General features: G+C 48.3%; 1 protein-coding gene across 1 annotated transcript in view; it reads left to right on the plus strand.

The window, feature by feature from the left end:
* The first annotated feature begins 3,920 nt into the window (after positions 1-3,920).
* LOC144158951 (dual 3',5'-cyclic-AMP and -GMP phosphodiesterase 11-like) overlaps positions 3,921-24,265 on the plus strand; it is a 213,376-nt gene continuing 193,031 nt past the window's right edge. The window contains exons 1-2 of the mRNA XM_077690168.1: positions 3,921-4,525; positions 23,010-23,104. Coding sequence (XP_077546294.1) covers positions 4,485-4,525; positions 23,010-23,104 — 136 coding nt within the window. The 5' untranslated portion in view covers positions 3,921-4,484. The remainder of the gene's footprint in view (positions 4,526-23,009; positions 23,105-24,265) is intronic.

Here is a 24,265-nt window from a genome sequence, read left to right on the forward strand (position 1 = left end):
GTGAGAGCGCGCTGGGCCGCACACCCGCAGATGTTGAGAGAGAGTGTTCGCTCTCACCTGGGCACGCGCCGGCGCCAGTGCGTCTGCCGCGGCTATGACGCAACACAATCCACTTTAATCCAATCCAATCCAATCCAAGCCAAGCCAAGCCAATCCAATCCAATCGAACCCAATCCAATGCCCCTCGCGAGAGAGTGTTCGCTATCGGAGAGGAAAGGGGGTGAGCGGAGGAGAGTACGGACGCCGACGACGACGGACGCACGCAGGAAGGACAGGGCCCCCGACAAGAGATGCTCTCAGCGTCGCATCTAAAACGATGCAAAGGCCAGAAGACCTTGTCATTGTTAATGAGAGGGCGAAATCGCACTACTGGAGGCCTACGGGGGTAATTTCAGCATGCTAATTGCAAGAGTAGCAAAGCACGTTTGCGCTAATAGCGTCTATGTTCGACTAACAAGGACGATCGACCAAGCCAAACAATAACGGCAGAAAGAAGAAACGACGCAAAGGGGAAATGATCATGACTACGGTACTGAGAGGAGGCAATCACTCCACTGGACACGTTTCTGCTGTCTGGGTTGTCTATACTGAGATGGTCTCTGAAGCGTCTACCTCAACGGCAGCTTTGGCAGCCCACATCCGCACGTCAGCGCATGTGGTCGCCAACGTCAGTATACTCATCAGAGAATATGCCAGGGAACGCAAACATACAGCGTGGCGAGCAGAGAGGCAGCGACGCGCTGCTACTGAAACCACCAGCGCAACCATTGCGACGTGAAGATTACATATCTCTTTGATGACGAAGACATTGTCGCAACAGACGATGACATAATCATGACAGGCCTACCATTAGGTATAGCGCATCTCATAGCTTGAAATAAAATGCAATGCTTTATACATCCTCTCACGTAAGCAGTATTAACTGTCTCTGAATTTTCGAGCGCCTCCTCAAGAGTATATTTTGTTCTTCTCTTTCTTTGCTCCAAATGAGATCTGGCCCGAAGCATTTGTAGTTCTACCTTGAGCCCTAATGTCAATGGGATGATGGCTTTCTGTTTAACTGCCAACCTTGCGCCTGCTCCATCTACCACGCTGCCGGTCTAACTGCGACACCCCACATACTTAAAGTTCCGTGACGGAAAAGGACGAATTTATCTGAACTGCGATACCTGAACGGCTATGCCTGTATGCGAAGTGTATGCATCGTATGCATCTATGGCAGTATGCATCCTAGTCAGTGTGACGCCTGCTACGATCCCTGGTAGACGTAAGGAAGACTGCGCTTTCTGAAACTCCTGGAGCAAATTATTTTTAATGATGCGGATAGCGTAAAATTAACACAAGTATATGAATGATTGCTGTCTCCGCCAGGACCTCAGCCACCCCGGGTCGCGCGCCAGCGCCGTACAGAACTGTGTCTGCATTTCATTCTGCATGGCAGGTTGCTAGGGCCCGCGGTTCCCCTTCACCGCAGTGCGCTCTAGTGACAAGTGCTAAAGACCCTCCATCACTTCCACGGCCGCTTGCGGCTTTAACGAGGGGCTTTAAGAATCCATGCTGCCGACAGGGCAAACTAGGCGACACGCATCCGATTTGACAAAAAAAAAAAAATGTCGTGCTGCATTGCTCAGTACCACAGCGCATAGTCACGCTTGCGCATAGTCACAGCGAACATAGAATTTCTCAGGCAGAGAGTATGCTGGACATCGTCATTTGCAGAAATTTCGTTGCTGGCTGTGAGGATGCGTCAATCGAGACTCGAGTGTATTGCGGTGAATCTGAACCACAGGATTGTCTCAGAGTGCTCGCTGAGGGCATTTATTGATATACGATTTTTAGTATTATGGCGTAAACTTTCTTTGAAGCACCGACGTGATTCGTGGTTACCAGGGGAGTGCCAGAGATATATTTAAGGGGGGAGGGGGTGCATATGCAATAATAGTTAGTGCCTCCGCCCTGATGTGACATATATATATATATATATATATATATATATATATATATATATATATATATATATATATATATATATATATATATATATATATATATATATATATATATATATATATATATATATATATATATATATATATATATATATATATATATATATATATATATATATATATATATATATATATATATATATATATATATATATAACAGGACCTGCATTTCATTCTGGTGTTGGGAATCAGATGCTGCACTAAGCCCACCACCTTATGTTTGCAACGGCGTCACTGCCTCCATTATTTATATTGTTTTCTTTTGAGTGATGTGGCTAGGGTCATTGTATTGTTCAGATTTAGTATGCGGACGCCCCTTGCCTTTTATAATTTATCCTTTTTATAATTTATTTTCCCGCTGTCTCTTCATTCTTTTGCTACCCACCAACCATGATCCATTTGTACAAACTCTCCCTCCTCTTACCTTGCCCTCGCCCTTGCTACATTTTCTGTATATATATACTCTGAAACGAACTTATTTTGTACTCTGAAGAAAGGGAGTCCTCTCCCTGAAACGTCAGTAAACTTATTTCTATTTTCTACGTCTTTCTCGTTTGTCTCTGTCTCTACTAACCTTATTTTTTTCACGCTCTGTGTGAGTTTTTATCTTTTCAGGCTATATATATATATATACAGAAAGATAGGTCGGCAGTCTACAACGCCAAAGGAGGCATAGGGGTGTGGTTAGGCTGTTTTTTTTTCCCTCAACGAGCCCCTCATTTTCCTTACTATATATATATATATATATATATATATATATATATATATATATATATATATATATATATATATATATATATATATATAGAGAGAGAGAGAGAGAGAGAGAGAGAGAGAATGTGTGTGTGTAGCGAATCAGAATAGGAAATGAGGGGCTCGTTGAAAATAAGACAGAAATAAGGGAATAAAGGGTTGGCAGTCAAGAAAACCTCGGAAAGCAAAGGGGAGAATGCAGTAGGTCATTGAAACAGATAAAGAATTTTGAAAGAAAGTGGAGAAAAAATGCCCGCCGGGTGGAATCCGAACCCACCACACCCGAATACGCCTCCAGGTCCCCTTCACCCCGAGTAGTCCGAGTGGCGCTGGCTACCACCCCCAAGCACAGGAAACAAAAATACTTTAACATCAATACTTCAGAAAGTGGAGGGGAAAATAGCCCCGCCGGTAGCGTAGTGTCATCGTACCAGATGCGTATTCTGGCGGTTGTGGGTTCGGATCCCACCGGGCGGGCATTTTTTTCTCCACTTTCTTTTTGTCTTTCCCTCTCCCTGGCTACGCCACTGGTAGTTAGCTTGAAACTGCGAAATTTCGCCTTTAAAAACGACCGCCACTGCTTCTGCGTCGAACTCAAGACGCGAAAGGGAGCACCAGCCGCGTTCGCGTTTAACGTTTCCGCCGCCAGATGTCGGTAGTCGTGCGCTTAGCCTAAAGGCTCTGGTTAGCCTTCGCTCCCGCTTCTTTCTTTCTTGTGTTTGTTCAGCTTGGCGGTCGAGGGTGTTTCCCGGCAAGACGTCCGCCTTCCCCGCGCTCTCCAGTCAAAGCTCTCCCAGACAGCGCACGCACGCCCTAAACACACAGAGACAGACAGACGGACAGACGCGGACAGGGAGGGAAACCACCCCGACCGAATTTCACTATCGTTTCGTTTCTGTTATGCCTCCGCGTGGAAGAATGTGACGGGGGTTGTCTCCCGAGGGCCGCGCCTCGTAGCGCCTCGAGCAGACGACAGCGGGCGTGTTGCGTCGTCTGCTTAGGCCTAACATCCGTCGCCGGGGCAGACCGAGCAGCTGACTGCGCGCGGCCAGGCCACGTACGCACACGCGCTTTCTCGGCGCTGCCACAACACGCCAGCGGCCGCAGTAGGAAGTGCCGTAACTCTGAGCGGCGTGTGTGCGCGCGCGTAAGTATCTTGGGTGCGAGCGGTTGCGACCCCCTCTTCCATCGCGCGCCTCCGGAGTCACCTTGGAAAGGTTACGTCAGGAACGTAGCCTTGTGACGTGTGGTGACGACAACGGGCTTCCCCCGCCGCCGAAGCGGCGTCCCCCGCCGTGAGTCGAGGATCGCTCGCTCCCTTTCGGCGAGGCACACGCGCGCTACGCGTCGCCTCACCGTTCGCCGCCCAGTCTGCAGACCGAAGTCGTGCGCGGCGCGTGTTTGCGTGAATCGCGTGGCCCCGCTCGCCGCCGTTGCTGCTGCGCTGCTCGTCCACCTCGACGGCCGCTCCGTTCGCCTGCCTGCTCGTGCGTCGCCTTCGTGCAAGACCTCGCTGGATTTTTCGCGCCTCAGAGACAGCCGGTTTCGTGCTTTAATGGTCTGTGAGCCTCAAGTGACGTTTTAGATCGCGTGGAGTTTTCGCGGACTCGTGTGCTTTCTGCTGCGCTGGTACTGCTGCGCCCTCGCGCTCCGGCTGAGGGGTCGCCCGTGCCGGATCGTGCGTGTGTGAGTGCGTGCGTGTGTGTTGCAGCTTTTGAAACCATGCAACCAGAGACAGCGGGCTCCCACGAATCGCGAGGATGGTAAGTGCGTTTTTCTCGTAACGCGTCGGCGAGGTCTCTCGGCAGATTTGCGTCGTTCTGTTGGAAGCACGTAACTCGGACTAAGTATCGAGGTGCTCCCCATGAAGTAGTAACGTTTCCACGCTGACGAGAGAGAGAGAGAGAAAAAACTTTATTTCTGGTCAGATTAAGACCTAAACGTGCATGGCAATGAACGACGTTTACCGCGGACACGGCGTAAGCCACTATGCGTAACACCGTTCCTCTTTTGCTCGCACGATGATCGCTTCCGGAGTCAACCACGTGCTCTAAATCGGCGCATCTTATAAATGCCGCCAGCGTCGCGGTTCCGTGTCGTTTTGCGGTGTCTTGTTAGAGCTTCAAATTAATGCCACACTGCTGTTGGTCTTGTCGTGCTGTGCCGAGAGACTGTCGACATCGCGTGAAATTTAAGTTTGCCTTGTTTCACGAAAAGATGCACTGAGTGCCCCGTGTTCATTTATAAAGTACATGTTTTGTGTTCATCGCCTGAGCCATGAACACGAAACATGTATTTTTGCAGTCTATGTTTGAGCGCTTTTTTTTAACAGGTATTTTGCCCATCACGTGGCACCAGTGTGCACCCATTTTATGCATGCGCACTTTATTTAGGAAGGAAACAGCGGCTATATACAAGTGAATGCTTGTCCAGGGAGTTCCCTAAAAATGCCAGCCTTGCGCATCGGCAGCTTCAGTTCTCGATAATGCTTTTATTGCACTTTAATTCGTTGACGGGGGTAGCGTGAAAGGAAGTCCTTTGATGGAAGCCGCTGACAGTATATTTCTCTTCTTGTAGACTTTACGTAGCCTCCTTCAGTCTATGAATAAAATAACGCCGGTTTGGTCACTCCGAACCCAGGTGTTTGCTGAGATCGGCGTGTAGTTATGTGTCAGTCGAATGGCATAGCGGCGTACGAGTGCATTTAGTCGCTTGCATATGTTCTGGCGCATACTTACAGTTCTATTAGATTTGAGCTAAGTTTATGTATCAGTACTACCGGAAGAAAAATTAGCGAGCGGAACGTGTGTCGTCGTTAGGTTCCTCTCGCAGCATCCGTATTCATTCGCTGGTTCCTTGCAAATTAGGCCCGTTGAAATGCTGAAAGACTACAACAACGCAACTTGCTGTAACTGCCTGCAAATGCCTAACAAAATGCGGCCATTATGAGTACACATTATCCTCCGATTTGGTGTCAGGAAACTTCGAATACTCGTCTATACAAGCTGGCCACCCGCGCTCAGACCGATCGTCTTTCAAGACGTTAGTCACGTGCACCCATTTGCGCCTTAATTACAAGCTCTAGTGGCGCCCCATATACTGGACAAAAAGTGTCCACAGTGGGTGGTCGCCGGTTTGTCTCGCTTCAAATAAAACGAGCCAGTATCGTGTAATTATCGCGAACATTCTCCGCACACTAACTTTGTCTAAAGTGGCTGCCGAGCAGAACATCTACTTTCATGAACTCGCGGTTATCCGAGAGTCGTTGTGTGCACGCATCACTAAGGCAACCCACAGATTGCTGGCCTGTGACCGAGAGAGAAACAGGGTTTTCAATCTTACCAAAGTTGACGTTGGCCTAGATTGGCGAAAACTGAACATTCAGGATAACAGTGCGAAGACGGGACTGTGAAAAAGGCGAACAGCGCGCTCGTGTATGTATTTTTAACAGTCCCGTCTTCGCGCTCTTTTCCAGTATTCTCAGGGTTTTCAAACTGTGGTAAGTTTTTTGTGATGCGCAAACTTCTTTTGCATGATTGCCGACTATTTTACCAGCCAGAATTTATGTAGCTTTTTTCTTCTTTTTTTTATACTATAGGAGAAGCAGTAGAATGACATACCTTTTCTCCTCAACCGTCAGTTTCCCATTGAATTCAGTGCGTCGTAGGAAGTTATATTCACTCCCGCGGAGCGGCGCGAAACGAAGGTCCCTTACGCGCAGCTTTTAAACGCGTTTATTACGTACCCAGCTTACCAAATTTTGCGTGGTCATACATAATGTTTAATGCCCAGATGTGGTGCGTTTTTTATTGTTAATCGTTTTTTTTTTATTATTGTGGGCGCCTCAGGAGTAGACGTAGGGCCGCAACCGTACGTTTGACTCATTCAGCTTGAAACGCTACAATTGGGGGGAGGGGGGGGGGATTTTCAAGCTGGGGTAGACAGTTGTTTCGTAAACCTGCTTAATGACACTTCGCGTTGTTATAAATTGTTATTCATTAATAAATTAATTTAATTTAATTTAATTAACTTTATTTCATTTGCATTAGAGCTAGGATCACCCCAATTTCCCGCAACCTTACGCACCCGTTTAAAACCCATGTATAGGCAAGAGCGTTTAGCCTTTTTCGTTTTAGAACTACGGTAGTTAAAAAAAATGACCTGGCCGTGAAAGTTGGTAGTTCGCAAGCGTGGCTGTTGCGGGTACAAATGCCTCAACTTATCAACGTAGCTCCATATAATGAGACATCCAAACGTTGTCCTTACCGTACTCTCTCCATTCAAACTCATCGGCTAAATTTGTCGTAAAAAAACAAAGCAAGGACAAACCAAAAAGGTAATAAAATATGCCTCACATAAAAAAGTGCCAAACATCCTCTCCACTCTGCCTGCAGCCGATTCATCAGGCTGTATCGTAACAGAAGTGTGTATAAACAGTAAGAAATTTAACGTTTAAATTTAACCCTTGCTAGACTCCCACATTTTTGCATACGTGTAACGAACTACTCATCGGTACAATTAAACAGCAGTGAGCCCAGGTCACTTCTGTATGCCTTCTTTGCTGGAGATGTACAAATTAAAAAAAAAATCCCAAGGAAGTATCAATATTTTTAAACATTCAGGTACACGCGGTCTTTCGAAGTATGCGTTGGATACGCAGAATACCATCCAGATGTGGGGGGGAAATGAGTGGTGAAAGAATGGCCCGTGCTGGGCACTTGCATTTGGCGTTAGTTTGCAGGACCAATGAGCTGTATTCCTCAAGGAAACAACAGCACGCTTTCAATGGACAGTCTTTGTTGGGAGCGAGCTGCCCGACCCAAATAGGCGCACTTCGGTAAGTTAGTCGATGTGCTGGGAGCGACGGAAGCCATCTCCTTGCTGGTGGCATTTACCCTGCGCTCATTCTCGTTACGGCCACGGGACTCCTGTCGGAGTTTTAGTGCGAAAGCATTTTATGGTCCATTTTATGAAAATCCGGCGTCGGCGTAGGCGCCCGCCGTTGGCGCGACAACGGAGGTACCAGAAACCCCGCTAGCTGCGTGCGCGGGTGACCGCGGACGGTATGCATTGGCTACGAACGTGGACTATCCGTCGGCCTGACGACTTACATGGGTGCGACTGGTCGTGTTGCTGCGAACGCGGCTATGCGCCGGCCTGACGTCCCCATTGGGATATATGTGACGGCCCGATGTTAGGCCTGGCGTTACGCCTTGAGGTCTAACGTTATACACCGGCACCCGACGATCGTTTCCCCGAAGTCCGGTGTCGATCAGGAACCCAATCGCCCGGGCTCCGGTTGATTTGGCAGGAGGCTGGCTGGGTGATGGTGTTGAAGTTCTTGGAGATGGCGGTCGAATTGACGAACTCGAGGCGTTGAAGTTGATTTATTGAAACGGAAGTTTATGTACAGCTATTTACAGTACGAAAACTGGGTACATGAATAATAAAAGAAAAACTGCAAACTTCAGCTAGACGCTAGCTCCGAGTGCGCACAAATCACTCGAGCTCCTCAGCTTCGTCTAACTCTCCTACTCTCGGAGCGTACACAAACCGCTCGAGAAACCACGGCCGAGACTCTGTCTCGCCGCAAGATCCGTCTAGTTGCCCGGGGCGGCGCTGCCCCCTAAACCTCCGACGCGATCTTAACCTCGACTAGGGGGCTCACAAATCCCAACCTAGCGTTAACGGTCGAGACTCCTTGTCTCGCCGGGAACTGCCAGCTCAGCGCTCAGACAAGAACGATTTCCAACGGCCAAGTTGGGTCTTATATAACCTCGAGATCACACTCTCTCGGGAACGCCCCTGTAGCGTTCGTACACGCGTATGGGCGTGCCCAAATACACGTAGACAGCTGTCACTCAGCACGCCACGGAATATTCATTGAGGCGCCGCCACCTTCGGGTCAACGGCACGCTCGTAGACAGCAAGTTCGAGCGACCCCGCGGGGCGAAAACGAAAGACGGCGACAGTGCGTCATGCTGACCCGGGCGCGACAACAATAGAGACACGCCGGTAATCCCAGCGGGTCCGGCAGGCGTTCCTGGAATCCGGCGCCGCCGTCTGCCCTCTCAATGGGGGATTATCCTTGAGGAATGCGAAGGGCCAGACAATCCGTCTCCCGCGCACGCCGCGACGAATTAGCGGTGGTTGCAGCGCAGTGTCGGCAGTGCTACGTCGCCAGACAGAGCGGCGCGTTCTCACGCGCAGCCCAGGCACCTGGCCGCTAATCTCATAAGTGGACCTTACACGTCCCTTGGCACATCGTTAGTTGCGACGTTAAGGTCTAATGTTAAGGCTGAACGTAGGCCCATCAACATACCAGTTCAGGTGGTTTGACCAGCGACGATGGCAGCAGCCGCCAGAAACTGACGGCCGATTCACCCATTCACATTTGGCTGCGCCGTCAACAGACCCAGCCACAATTCTTGCGTACACATGTGAGAAGGTGGGGGGGGGGGGGGGGGGGGGATTGGCCAGTGGCGATGACAGCTGCCATCGGAGGCTCACGGCCGATTCACCGTTTCCCTTTGGGTGCGACGCCCACATGCCCACCCACACGCATCCTCTCGCACTTGACACGCGCTAGGAGTCAGCGCCCGCCGCGCCTTTTCGATGGAGCGACTGAGTTTCGGCAATGCGCGGCCGCTTCCGGCTTTTCCCCTTTGCGCGCGGGCAAGGCGCCAGTGTCGTCCGTCTGTTTACGCTGCACGTTGCATCCGACCGCGAAAGCAGAGATAAGGGCGCCCTGGTGGGGGGGAACCGATAAGCCGCAATCACCGAGGACGCTTCCTTCCTCCTCCCCCGCTCCTTCGACCCTTCCTGCCGAAGCTGATGTGCCGTCTTGGCTTGCGAAGGGAAGGGCAGCCATTCTGTTTACGGGACGGCCGCTTGCTCTCCGGTGCAGTTCAACTCTCGCCAGGTTGCTCTTGAGACTGGAGCCTCCAAGGCTCCGAGAAGAAAATAATCGCGCCCATTGTGCTGTCGCGGTGGAAATAAACATCGGCACTTTAGAATGAGCGACCGTACACAGTCTGCGTTATTTGCGACAGTTCGCCAATGCGAAGAGAGTTGCCGAACAGCGCCGAGACCGAAGTCAAGATGATGCTCACGTCGATGATACAGGTACAAGTGGCAGCGCGAGCGGTCCCGTGCCACACCTGCCGGCGTTCGGTTTCGCTCCTACACTCCTACATGGACGGCAAGACGTCTTGGAAGCGTCTCAATGAAAAGCAAGGCGGGCTCCTTAAAAGCACATGCAAAATAGAATTATTCCAATGCGAACGCGTGATGATGTACCGCGTGAGGCACACAAAAGTTTGCGTCTATAGGGGTGACACTGTAAGCGCCGTCGTGCTTTGCAGCGAGGACGTCCTTGTTTTACGTCCTTGTATATGGGACGTAAAACGGGGCCGGACTGCTAAAATAATAATAATAATAAAATAACTTCTGGTTAAAAAAATTACCTGCACCAATATTTAGTTAAGCTTACAGTTTCTAAAGCAAGCTTCCAAAGGTAAATATGAATTCTAATTTTCTCTCAGCATCTTTAATGTCTCATGAACAGACTTACGTAGGGCGAGAGAAAACATTTCGCGCCGTTTCGGCATTTAACAAACGCCAGCATTTTTTATATCTTCGCTGATGGATCTTTTCGGGCCTAATACACCTTTCAGGCAAAAACATCAAAGTTCTGAGGGTGTCCACGACGGTCGCTTTCAGAAATATCACGAATTATGTAGCCTATACAAGTGCCGGAGGTTAAGACAATTTTCACTGAACAAGGCCACATATCAAAGCTTTAGGATCAAAAGCAAAAAGACATTTGAGGTCAAGAGCAAAAAGTTCTTGCGCTCTGTGAGCAGCGCTATTTCTTATATAGACACGTTTTTTCCTGCCTTGTGTTGCACTCATCCGCGAAATTTAAATGCAACCCATAGACTCCAATTTTTTTTCTCGGCCGAACTACACTTGCGAAGTACACTTCTCGATACGCAACAAAAACCGTGCCTGGCTGTTTTTCGATTTCGTTATCGTAACGCGTGGAGACGGTCTAGTGCACTCTTGGGACATTTGATTGGACCCATTTTCTTCTTCTTTTAAACCGCTAGGCGACAAGCGTATTACGCTTTACCGTGCGGTCAAGTCGACATCCCCATTCACTCGGAATGATAGGAGCATGCAATCACAGGGGCAGAATGCAGAATACAGTGACCAGCGTAAGCTGTAGTTTTATCAGCCCTCACCAACGCCGGCGGCGGTTGCGTGGAGATACCCGCATTGCCATACGAGAGACGTGCACGCCCTTGTTTTTACTCAATTTAATTATGCCGTACAGTTGTGTTTTTCTTGAGAGGGAGGGCTGTCTGCCACATCTCCCCAGTAATACTGCAAAGGACGGTGGTAGTTTTATGCGCGGATGCATAGAAATTCATATTCTTTGAATTTAGAGCAACAGGTGGTGGGGTAGTCGGCTGGAAATTAGAATGATAGATATACGCTTGCCGCTTCGAAAGCTGCTTGGTGTAAACGGCATGAAGGAAAATGATTCGCACTGTAGATTAAAAAGCGCCAGCTAAAATTAAATATACTATACCTTTCGCTCTGGTTCAATACACCGACGACCTGTTGCCGCTCGGAAGCGCCTGCTCTGACCCATGTACTTCCTGAGCGAATTGTTGCAGTCGACTGAAGGAAGAGAAAAAAAAAAAGAACCTCGTGTAATCCTGTAGCGCGGTTCATTTGCTCACTGTTTTCCTTCCGAATATAAGTCAAATTTAATGTCAATTTCTGCAAAAAACAATAATAAATTCAATTTAATGGCTTTCTCAATTACACTTCCGAGGCTGTCTGAGGTGAGAGGTGTTAGGAGACGATCGCTCGGGAACTATGCTCGTGAACCCTGTCATTTCGACTTAATGTTACAGGTAGATATAAAATATGGTTCTGTGGCTCGGTATTTGTAGTAATGTTGGCTTGGGGCACACGCTTGCATCGTCGTTACCCTCATCCACTCCTGGCCATATGTGCTCTTCATCAAATGGCCAAATGTAGAAACCGAGACGTTTCAGCTCCGAGTTAGTAACGCCGAGTGAGTGCCGCCATACGTCTCTACCTTCCGCAAGTGACATTCCCGGCCACAGATAAAAATACGTTTGCCAGTAATTTTTTGCCATAGCTACTTCAACAAAACGTTTCAACAAACGTTTCCCGTTTCTACTTTTAGCAAAACCTGCCTTCAGATATCCAAGTCAGAGGAATTCGTTCTCTTGCTTGGAGGGTTGAAGCCAGGTACCGTCAACAATGCGGCCATCTAGAGGGGAAGCGACTCTTCGCTTTCCCTTCGGAACTTTTGATTAATAAAACAACTATATTTCCTCCTGTCGTAGTGCGACATTTCGGCGCACGTTAAAGATCCCCAGGTGGTCAAAATTAATCCGGAGCCCTCCACTACGGCGCACTTCATCGCCCGTACATGTACCGCTGGCGCGTTAAACCCCGCAATCAATCAATCAATCAATCAATCAATCAATCAATCAATCAATCAATCAATCAATCAATCAATTTCTCACTGCTATTCCGTTAGAGAGCTGCTATGTAGGTCATTAGGCGATATCGTGCCGGCCAACCGCTACCATCATGCACCGCGGCAGCGTGTGATAGCACATGCCCACCAGGGGCATTGGCCTAGGATGATGAACTTTAATCGACTAAGCAAGTAGCTTGAATGAACTGAAACATGGCTAACGGTTTCTTATTTTACTGCTCATTTAAACTGGTCTGTACTCAATAAAGTTTGCCGAATGACCTCCCTAGCATTAACCTCACCTCAAGATCAAGCTAATTTTCTCGACATCACCTCAACGGTCAACCCCAAAAGCCGTATAACAGCCCTGGGCTCACGTCACACCGAACCTCGCAGCAAACTCCGCCTCCTTTCGGCCACAGACCTATAAATCTGTGGTCTAATTCAAGTGTTCTGCTCGCGTCAAAATTCAAAGCTTTATTGGAAGTTCATGGGTGGGAAATTACCCCATTTAGAGTGCAACACAAGTGTCAGTATAATTCCAAATTTACTGCGGCAAAAAAATTGAGACAAAGCTTTTCATGCGTCTTGCTAAGCTTGCCAATGCTCGAACGTATTCTGCAACCGGGTAAGGTATTTGCCAAATGAAACAAAAGCGGTAGGCAGGGGGATCTGAGAAAGTATACGGCGGTCGGGGGCCCGTCTTCGATTGTCTCGAGCGAGTAGATATATCTTGGATGGTGTTGCAGAATTCGCGTTTCCCATGGTCCGGGGGAAAAATTTTCGTGTCTTTTTTTTTTTCTTTCACGCTTTTAAATTTATTTAAAAAAAAGCTTCTATATCACCACTTCAAGCTCCTATAAACAGCGAAGCTGTTCAAGCTTCCTTCTGTCCGCGCGTATCGTTGACAGCTCGACGAAGTGGAGAGGGGGAAAAATGCTCGGCTAAGGAGTTGGAGGGGAAGTAGCGATGAGGCAAGGAGTCCACGACGAGGTGTGGAGTGCGCGCCTCATGAAACAAACGCTTCCCGTGGCCGGAATCGAACCTGGGTCCTTCGCGTTATGAAGCCTGGGTCTATACGATTGCGCTATCATCGCATTCTGGGCGCTCAAAACATTTCCTTTGCGCGGGCGTCGGCTTTAGACTGCGTCTGACTGTTTCGCACTTTGGCAGTTCGGATTTCGGACTTTAGGAGCGTGGATTGTGGACTTTGATTTTGACTCAGTTTGCATGCAGAAAGCTTCGCTTTTTAACCATCTTTTTTCTTAAGAAAGGAACAGACCTAAGAAAAGCCGAGTTGAAGCTACTGAAGACGACCACCACCAGCTCCGCCGTTTCCTCAGTCTTTGCATTTCAATTGCGAAGGTGGACGAATTTTGCGCTCCCATAACCATCGCACTTTGGAATAAACCGCGAAGGCGTCGGGGTCCAGGCGCGGTGTTACGCCGGCTAGCAGACGCTTGCCGACGATCGAGACAAACTAAAGGTTCTCAGGGTTTTCAGCTTAGCAACCAAGGCATTTCACTAGCGGTTACGAGACAATCGATTCTGACATTCGTGTTGTCTGTGATTCTATGACACTTAGGAGTTGTTGACAGATGTATCTGAACACGTGACACAGCCTTTCCAGATGCGGGTGCGAGCACATTCACTGCTTGCGATATATTCCTTGCTGAACCGCCACGTGTCATCTTCCCGTACGTTGTATCGTACGTGGTTTGTGACGGCCTGACATCAAGGGGCGTTGGGTTACGGCAAGTACGTCGCCAGGTGTGCGCCTTAAAGGGACCCTGCAACACTTGCCATCGACTACTAGTACTGTATTTTGGGATAAAGTCTATTGTCCCAGAAATCTCCTCCCGCAAGAATTATGAAAATCCGTTCACAATTAACGAAACTACGCGCGATGAGAAATCGCGCATAATCGTTCCCTCTCAACTCGAGCGCGGACAAGGCGACGAAAGCTGCGCGCTCTCTCCCGGAGAGGGGGGCGGCTCGCGGCGTTCTCTTCGGCGGCCTTCGATATATCACATGCCGGGTAGTTTTCTCCTTTTCTCCGCAACGCGGAGGGGCCTATTTCCGGTCTGGTGCCACAAAAAAGCAGGCATGGGTGCCTGCTCGCAAGTGAGCGCTCGGGCTGGTAGGGCGTTTTTGAAGCAATAAACGTTTGTATTCGAGTGGTCCCGTTGAAAGGGAAGTATTGAGCTCATCAGTCAAACTCCGCGCGCACTCAAAACACAAAATAAACGGCAAAACTGCGCCTACAGGTTCAGGCATAGAAGAGGTTCGTACACAGCGATGACGACGACGGAAATGGGAGAATCTAGCCGCGAAGTTGACCAGTGACAGCCGATCGTGCAGCCATGGCCTATGTGACGTCCCTTAGGCCATGCATAATGAGGGCAACTGAAGAGAGAGCGGTTTGTTTTTCCGCGTCTTTCACATCGATTTGCGCGCTCACCGCTTCACGTGCAAGTGTAATATTTGGCTCAGGTATTCCTGGCAGTGTAATCTAAACGTCGCGCAGGTTTACTTGTACTGCTCAAAGAGTGTTGCAGGGTCCCTTTAAACGCTGAACGGGGTGGTGACGTGACGTCAATACTGCAATGTCGTAGCGTCACCTCGATGTCGCAACGCAGTATTATCGCACCATAATCGCAGCAACGGAGCATTTTCCTGTTACCGGTTCGCATATAAGTGTCCCCCCCCCCCCTTTTTTTTTTTCAGTCTTGACTGCTTATTTTGCTTTTCTCTATTCCGTGATGTGGTAATTTGCAGGCTCAGTTCGGGTTCAATAATTCATCTCGACTCGGAGACACGACTCGCCTGAGCATGCCGCAAGGTGGGGACACATAAGTAAAACTGCACACCTTAAAGGAGCCAAGCAGACAAAATACAAGTTTGTTTTATTCGAAAGATCTGGTCGTTTATAGTGTCCCCAGCGCTTGTCCGAATGCAAACGACGCTTTGTTCACTGAGAAAATAATCAATTTAAGTTAAAATTTTGATTCTCCCGCCAAATCATGTGTTTCGTGACGTCTGTGATGACGTAACAAGGACAAGTCTTCAAGCGAACGTTAGTGCCCTGTTTACTGTGCAGCGTACCGCGGAACGCCTTTTTCACCATTAGTCCTCCTAGATGGCGCCACCATACTTCGCCGGGCCGCTGTCTGCCTTTGCTTTGTTTCTGGCTGTATTTGCGCCTGGCTTGTTATTTTTACGGTAGGTAGTAATCGTTACGTGAAACATGAGGTATGCTCGACAAACAGGGTCACCTAAAACAATGTCACTTACGCCAATCGGCCTGTGTCGTGTGAGACAACCCCAAAGGGCAGCAATAACAAGCAATAGTGCGCGCAGCACCAACACCAGTACGCACTGGTACTTCTATGTTAGCGTGTACTTCGGTAACTTTAGTGTTTACCCCACCGTTCTTACTGCTATAAAATGAATATGCTTTACATTTAAGCAAAAATAGTTTTTTTCTGGAAGCTTATCAACCCTGCCTAACAACTTGAGTTTGCTTTTGCCGGCCTTCGCCAGTTGCGTAGCTGTGCATATTACGTCAGAGGTTCTAGTGCGGGAAATGAGCTAGTGAATCGCATGGCCATTCCATTTTTTTTTTCTAATTATATAGCTTATTTGAGCGAAGTTTACGTTAAAAGCGGTGTCAGTAGGATTCTAACGAGGCAATCTTTCGAATGAACTAAACGTGTGTTTTGTCTTCATGGCCCCTTTGAGGCAATCCCGTGGTTAAGCTTCAATACATAGCCCTCGAGTGGCCAATCCATGTCGCCATCAAAGTAAATAAGGCGAAGAACCACATGTAACAACGTGCACACAATTTGACTCAAAAATGCGATATGCTGTGTGGCCTGCTATAACAGATCGTTGTGCTTGCATTGCGTTATGCCACAGCGCAGATCGAACTTTTGAGTCCGAACGTTGTTATTCGTCTAAATTTCGTTGTTGGCTGCAGGGACTGCAGTCAAGCGCTTTTTGGGGAAGCTGAAGTACAGGACTACCCTGGAGTATGTGATCCAGTCAGACAAATGACGAGGTTTTTTATCATTGTAGGGGATGCATGTATACAAAATAAGCGAAAGCAACCGGATACGATGGCGAAACATCACAGGACCCCGCGTGTCTTTCATATTACGTCCTTGCAGCGTATGCTTGGAGTTTGTCGGCTGTATGAGAATAGGATGAAGGCGAGTCGAGATCGGGCTCGTGGAAAGTGGAAGTTAGGGCCCGTTCGTTTATTTTCTGCTGTTGAATTTTCGTGCACTCTTGTGAAGAACCCACGGGTCACAAGCGCGGGTCATGTGGGGCAGAGCCCAAAGCCGGAACCACTGAGCGCTCGCGTCACACACATCGCATACCGTCCCTGTTGGCGTGACCCATTTCTGCGTGCACGTCGCCCCGTGCAGGCGCCTCGCAAGGCGCCTGCCAGGCAGCCAGGCAGCCGCTGCCAGGCAGCCGCAGCTGTGCTCTGATTTCGGGGCCTCCGTTTCGTGGAGACCCCCGCGTTTCCCGTCTCAACGCAGGTTCATTCACTTTCATTTCACTCGCTACTTAAAGCTAGAACACACCGCAGGAATGGTGAATAAGCGTTGCTCGACACAACGTCTCGGTGAGTGCGCCGGCAGTATACATGTCTAACCAGCCTTGTCTCCATCCGCGTCCCGTGTCGCCATGCGCTGCAACTGTATACTATGACTAAATATTAATGATTCGTTGCAAGCCAAGCGTATTGGGAAACCTCGGGTATATAAAACAAAAAAAAAACAGTGGAAACGAGAGTAGAACCCATATAGTTCAACGTATGCTAGCGCGCACTTCCAGAGTTTACTTTTTTTTGTTTTCCCGCTGGAAACACTAGACAGACTCAATAAAGTCGACGTCAAACACACGCACCCCAGGAAACACAGATGCTAGCAACCACCTGTGCGCAACGTTGTTTCCTAACATCCTCGAGCGTTTTCAAATTTCACCTTTGACGTCACGGCACGTGGAGTGTTAGTGGGATCACGTCTTCGCTCTTCGAGGGGGCATCCAGCACATGCTGCAGCCACGGGAGACGCGCAAAAGTCTTGGCAGACGCGGCGCGATGACGGTGTCCCGAAACGCCGCCTAAATGACGAGGCCTACGCTTTCTGTCTCCACTGGAGGTCTGGTTGCCCTTATCCGCCCTTTTTCTTTGCAATGGTCCCGTGAAGCCGTCAGCAGCCATAATGTGTTGTCAATGGCTAAGACGACGAATTGTATGGGTACCAGCTGGCCTGTTGCTTTCCTGCAGGTCTTGCTGTCTAAGGAGGGTTGATTTACCCTTCCAGAATAAAGAAAAAATAAAAACGATACTGTTTTAGTGCGCATTTTTGTTCGAGATTTCAGCGACATTTATCCCCACTCGTCGTTTTGTCGCCTGGTGCGGCTTTTGTCGGCATTTGCTTGGTTTAACGAGAGTATTTTTGTACACAAGTGCGGTGACTTTTTTTTTTGTTTCTTTTTAGGCATTATTATCCGGGCGTATCGAAATGGTTGGAAGGGAGAATTCCGAAGTGTTTACCAGAATTGGCATTGTTTTCTAGCCAGAAATATTGAAAAAAAAAATCGTGGTCGGCTAGCTCAAGTCACCGATATGACTTAAAACGTCAGCGGCTGACGGATAAAAGACGATTGCGGTGAATTTCCAAAAGACGATATTACATTTGGGGCGTCCTCAAGTTGTAACTTTGGCTAACACAAAAAAGAACGAGAGTGAGTGTGTACCTGTGTGCGTGAGAGAGCGAGAGAGAGACGGTTATGATTGCTGCCTCAGAAGCAGAGAGTTTGGATTTGATCCTTCCGAGCTCCCAATTGAAAAAATCACTGCGAAATCATTGAAAAAAAAAAAAGCAACTTTAGGAAAGGCACAGGTGGACGACACAGGTAACAGTGGGCTACCAAGAATGCTAGTTCGAGTGATGAGGTAAAAGAACCGTGTGCAGAGAATGTTTACAGCTGACGCATGACTGAACCAATATCGATTCCCCTGAGCAACCCTGGGAGTGATCTCACAATTTTCCCCCTCCTTTTATGCTTTCAGTAGATTGGAGGCTGCACCTGGCGCGTAACTGCAATTCGGCGCATTTGGCTGCCTCGTCCTCCACATCCAGTTGGGCAACAAAATTGGATGGATCGTACTTCATGCGACAAAGTCGGAATTGCGCGTACGCGCTCAAACTGCGCAGTCCTATTGCTTGTTGTCTCAGCTGTTCTCGTTTTTTTTTTTTTTTTTTTTTTATGGCATGACATGCGTATCAAGCGTCCGCAATATTTCGATATTGTGTGTTTAGCTAGTGTAAGAAAGTCGTACGTGTATGTGCGCGTCCTTTGCGCGTTGCATCGACCCGAAACTCCGGTTTCGCTTCGAGGAAAAAACATCAACACTACAAATTTCGCCACCACAAAGGACCTGCATGTTGCGGAAACAAGCGGTAAATGTGCGCTGTTTCGACAGGTGGTATATGGTAACACACATGCGTATACGGACACCACACAACTTACTCAGATGTTAGTGTTTAATTTCCTTTCACTGCCAGTGTCCCACCTGCAAGTCTATATTGCTCGTTATCCGATGAACAAACCCAGAAAGTCATTTACGAGCGACCGATTTCTCTCCGTAAAAGCAGCGATTGCAAAAGCCAGAGTCGACGAGGCAAAAGAACGTGGCACCATGCAGTCTTCCGCTATGCCGTCACCGCGTATACGACGTGTCAGTAGTTAAGATATTCAGATATTGTCTGCACTCGTCAGGGTCGTACTGTAGCAGGTTTCGTAGCAGGTTTCGCCATATAGCGTAATATCGGACGAACGTCTGGTTCACTTTCTGTGTTTGTTTTTTTTCGTCGTTGCTCCAAACTTTCTTGCACAGATTAAGGTTGGAACAGTGACCACTTTGTCTGATGCAGGAAATATGTTTACATAAGTAACCTGCCTTTGAAATGGGATAGAAAGGATAGTACGAATTGCTTGCGAGTCGCGCTTTCAGTGTGAGGAAGGGGCGTCATCACTGCAAAATGCTGATTCGTCTTTGAGAGGGCCATTTACAGTCCGAACAAAAGGGACGAAACTAGCTCAGAAATTAGCTATTCAAATCAGTTCTTTGTTTCTCAATGAAAACTACACATCACAAGAAGGTACATCAGACAAGGCTCCGACGGTGGCCTAGTCGCTGCGGCGAGCAGCGCTTGGTTTCCCCCGCGCCGGGCTTGCCGTTGCTGGCGGCGGCAGCAGCAATGCATCGCAAGCCGCGTTTACATGAATGCGACAAGTGGCGCATCGCATCGCATCGCATCAATTTTCTAGCGTATCGCATGCATGTAAACGGGGCTAATGCGCTAGGAAAGCGCGTCGCATTAATGCGCCAGACCTGGGTGGATTGAGACGCGTAAGTCGACTTTCGAAGTGCATGTAAACGCGAGCGCATCGCATTAGAAATTATGTCGACAAGAAAAGTAAGCCCTGCAAACGCAGCTTTGCATTTAAAAACGTCTAAATCGAGTGTAAGACGCCAGAAAATGCGAGTCGTGAAAAAAGAACAGAACCAGCCGTGCCGGAAGCTTTGGAAGCGCCAGAAACGCTGCTTTACCTTCGATGTGCGACACCGTATGGCGCCACCATCGCACCAGGGGTAATGCGCTACATGTAAACGCTAGCGCATCTCATTACTCGTGATGCGCTAGGAAATCTGACGCGCTGCTATCGCATTCTGTCGCATTCATGTAAACGCGGCTGCAGGCCTGGCGGCGGCAGCGATCGCTTGCAGCTGCGCAAGCGGCGCCCCACAGCTGCGTGGATCATCAAGGTACACAGCAGCCGTCGAGTCTCCGGCTGCAGGGAGCCGTGCCGTGCCGCCTTCGGCGAGTATCGCGGGGCAAGCGATACTTATTGAAGCGTTCGGCGTTACAGGGCGGGTCTCTATCGTGTCCGTTCCGCGATCACGAGGCTCGCCTTTAAAGCGTGCTCCGCAGCACGTGAACTTGTGCTGGGGTGAAGCTAGCAGAACAGAGTGACAGCATAATTATTGCGACGTTGGCTACTGTATGATAATTTATCATAATTTATGGCGAAGAAGGCAGGAGCTGCAACGAAGCGACCACGCTGAATGATCGCCTCGCGCTTGTGAATTTTTGTTCAGCGCTCCGCCAAACTCTCTGGGAGTAGCAACTTGCCACACGTGTTGCTTTCAACACTGAAACAATGGAGGAAAACGTTTTAGCGCTAACCGGAAACAACGTGGTTGGCTGACAGCTCGACGAAGTACAATACGACCCGAACACATGTAACAGGGGTGTGCATGTTGTAACCGGAACGGTTTTTTTTTTTTTGCTTGTGTGTTGGGTGGTGGGAAATCAAAAGCCTCGGTTAAGTGGTGTGTTCTTTGACAGGAGCGCTCTGCGTGATGACAGGATACCCTATTTGCGCGATACGCAATCACTGAAACTGTTTCAACAGCAACCACGACAGTAATTACTAAGAACAACACCGCAAGGTAGGCATGTTGCTATAATAGAAAGGGCTGAGAATGCTTTAGCAGTTGTACTAGGTATGGCAAAAATAATGCCGATGAAGCTATAACTTTTATGTCCATTGAACGGACAATCGTATTTGGAAGCACCGTGCCATGCGTGATTATCTGTTAGCTGTGTTTTGAAATGTCGGGGTGCAAGAAGTTCCGGGTTCGATAGCCGTAGGGACGCGGCTTACGCTGCACTCTCTGCAAATCCACTCCCTCTCTCCCGCATGGCAGCTGTATACGGTGTTATAGAAAGTCTTGGGGCTTTTGCGGCAGCTCGTAATGTGTGTTGTCATCATATATATATATATATATATACACACCAGAAAGAAAACTTTGAACAAGGTAACAGCACGATTGTTGCCAACGTTTCAGCAAAGAGACTTACTTTGACGAAAGCAAGGAAACTGCCCTGACGAAAGCAAGTATCTTTGCTGAAACGTTGGCAACAATCGTGCTTTTACCTTGTTCAAAGTTTTCTTTCTTGTGTTCTCTACCATCTTCAAAAGTTCTACTGCTCCCTATATATATATATATATATATATATATATATATATATATATATATATATATATATATATATATATATATATATATATATATATATATATACATAGCGAATCAGAATAGGAAATGAGGGGCTCGTTGAAAATAAGACAGAAATAAGAATTGGCAGTCAAGAAGACATCGGAAAGCAAAGGGGAGGATGTAGTAGCTCCAGATAAAGAATTTGGAAAATAAGAAAGTGGAGAAAAAATGCCCGCCAGGTGGGATCCGAACCCACGACCTCCAGAATACCGGTCTGGTGCGATAACCACTACGCTACCGGCGGGGCTACTTTAGCCTACACTTTCTGGGGTATTTATGTTCAGGTGTTTTTGTTTCCTGCACTTGGGGGTGGTAGCCAGCGCCACTCGGACTGCTCGGGGTGATGGGGACCTTCTTTTTAACCCCCGGGCCGTGACTCGAGCGTCTACGACATGTCGAGAGTGGTCGACCAGCGTTGAACCCTCTTAAGCTCCCTATGGCACCAAGACTGCCAGAACAGAGGCCCTCGCTATGCATGTAGCGAATCAGAATAGGAAATGAGGGGCTCGTTGAAAATAAGACAGAAATAAGAATTGGCAGTCAAGAAGACCTCGGAAAGCAAAGGGTAGGATGTAGTAGCTCAAGATAAAGAATTTGGAAAATAAGAAAGTGGAGAAAATATATATATATATATATATATATTTATATATACATACATATATATATACATATATATATACATATACATACATTCATATATATATACATACTAATACATATATTAGTATGTGTGGAATCGTAAAAATACCCGTTCGGAAAGAGAATAATTATAACTAAGTGCGAAAAAAATTTTGCTCTGAAGTTCAAATGGACCTTAACCAAAGAATACAAGTTTGGTTTATTTAAAAAATGGCAAGTCTCTTCTGGATGGCAAGCCTAGGCAAGTCTTTTTGCTGAAACGATGGCAACAATCGTGGTGGCTACCTTGTTCGAAGTTTTCTTATATATATATAATATAATAGAGAGAGAGAGAGAGAGAGAGAGAGAGAGAGAGCGCGAGAGAGAGAGAAGGGGGAGGGGGAGGAGGAGGGGGAGGGGGGGGGGGGGGACTATGATTCGCGAAGCCCTTGTAGTCGCTAGACAGATTTGGGGTGGTTACCGGTGGCGAAAACTGCTCCGCATCAAACGAATAGCGCATACCCACGTGCGGAGGCGTCAAAGAGCGAATGAAGGCTCCGCACACCGCGCCAAGAGTGTCAACATCACCGCTTGCTTTCTTGTCTGCTCACTCGCTTCCTTGCTTGCTGGCTTGATCGGTCTAGCAGCTGCATTTCGCATTTTATGCAATTGAAGGATTTTCAGGGAAAGGCCAATCGTCATTTTTTAAAACTTCGTAAGTGTGAAAACTGTTGTGTGCTGTGACAAGCCGGGGCCGTGGTCTGATTGCGTTATCCAGTCTGATGGCTGTGGTAATCGCTGCGTGTTTTTCGACGACAAAAAGCCGATAACCAATAGCAGGCATCAGTCTTGGTGGCGGCAGCTGTTGAAGTAAAGAAATAAAAAAAAAGCACTGTTTTAACCCACGTTTCCACCCCTTTCTCTCTTCTTGTCCCTCTCTCTCGGCTTCTGGAAGGTCCCATGGTTGCGTCAGAGCTCGGCACTACGGAGATGGAACCTACCAGCTCGAGGAGGCCGGGAATAATCTCGAACATTCAAGTAACTGCGTCGGTATGTAAAAGCGAAGCGCGGCAGTCCATTTTCGCTGTCGGCGAATTGGGGAAGCCAGCAGAAGTGGGCTTCTAGTGTCTACGCAACGTTATTCATGCCAAAACAACAATTCTGAGACTGCCCTGTTGAAACGCCGAGATCAAGCCCGCGGCTATCATTGAAGGCTTCGCATCTTTGGAACCTCACATCGGATATGAAGCCCCAATAAGATTTGTGGCTACAGACGATCTTTAGTACCGTGGCAAATGCGTTTACGGGCAATAACGAGGAACCCTAAAACTATACTTTTAGGTTTCCTCGTTCTCGTTAACTCTCATCAGTTGTGTACTGCTGCGTTGTTTATAATAGACTTTTCTATGCTATTCATTTGTATACTATCCTAACTAGCCAGACGCTGTCGTTCAAAAATATTTTTGGATCCCTTGATTAAATTCTTACTGTGCATTTTTTAGATGCGACGCATCTCTTTAACTCGCCTTGTCCCTCCGGCGTCTTCCGTCGTCCGTAGTCCGCATCCCTCCCCAATTCTCCTCGCCGCGCCAACTGCGCGCTAACGCCGCTCTCACCGCAGCGCCATCTGCGTGTTAGCGCTCGCTCCCGTCGCCGTGCCAGGTGTGCGTCAGCGCGCGTTAGCGCTCGGTTAAACATCTAACACATGCGCATGCGCTGCTCTCTCTCATTCCCCTCACCGTTAACGCGCGGTACATATAAACGCGGTAACTGCGCCGCTCCGCTCAGTCGTTCCGCCGCTCCGATGACATCCGATGACCACCGATGATTTGAATGGAGACTAACAGGCCTGCTATCGCGATGGTCGGCGCAACCGTACGTAATATAATGGAAACAACAACAAACTGACACGCTAAATGGAAACAACATAACGGAAACGCAACGGAAACCCCACGATGCGTCGCATCTACCCATGGTTCCCCTCGCGGGAAGATGGTGTAAATTTCTTTATCTGCTCTTGATTGCAAAAATTGTTTTGTTGTTTAATCGAGGCTCCGTCTAATTCTCTGCACTGCTACCGGCAAAAACTGGGCTTTTGAGAGCAGTCCTTATCACTACCTTTCCTGCAGATTAGCCCCAATTGGGACATACTGGCAATATTCATGGGTTTACCGTTCCAATGCTTTGGTAGTAGTTAAAAGCAAAGGAAAA

Source organism: Haemaphysalis longicornis, unplaced genomic scaffold (assembly GCF_048455015.1).
Source record: "Haemaphysalis longicornis isolate Haplotype H1 unplaced genomic scaffold, Haemaphysalis longicornis Haplotype H1 scaffold_1, whole genome shotgun sequence".
NCBI classification, from domain to species: Eukaryota; Metazoa; Arthropoda; class Arachnida; order Ixodida; family Ixodidae; genus Haemaphysalis; species Haemaphysalis longicornis.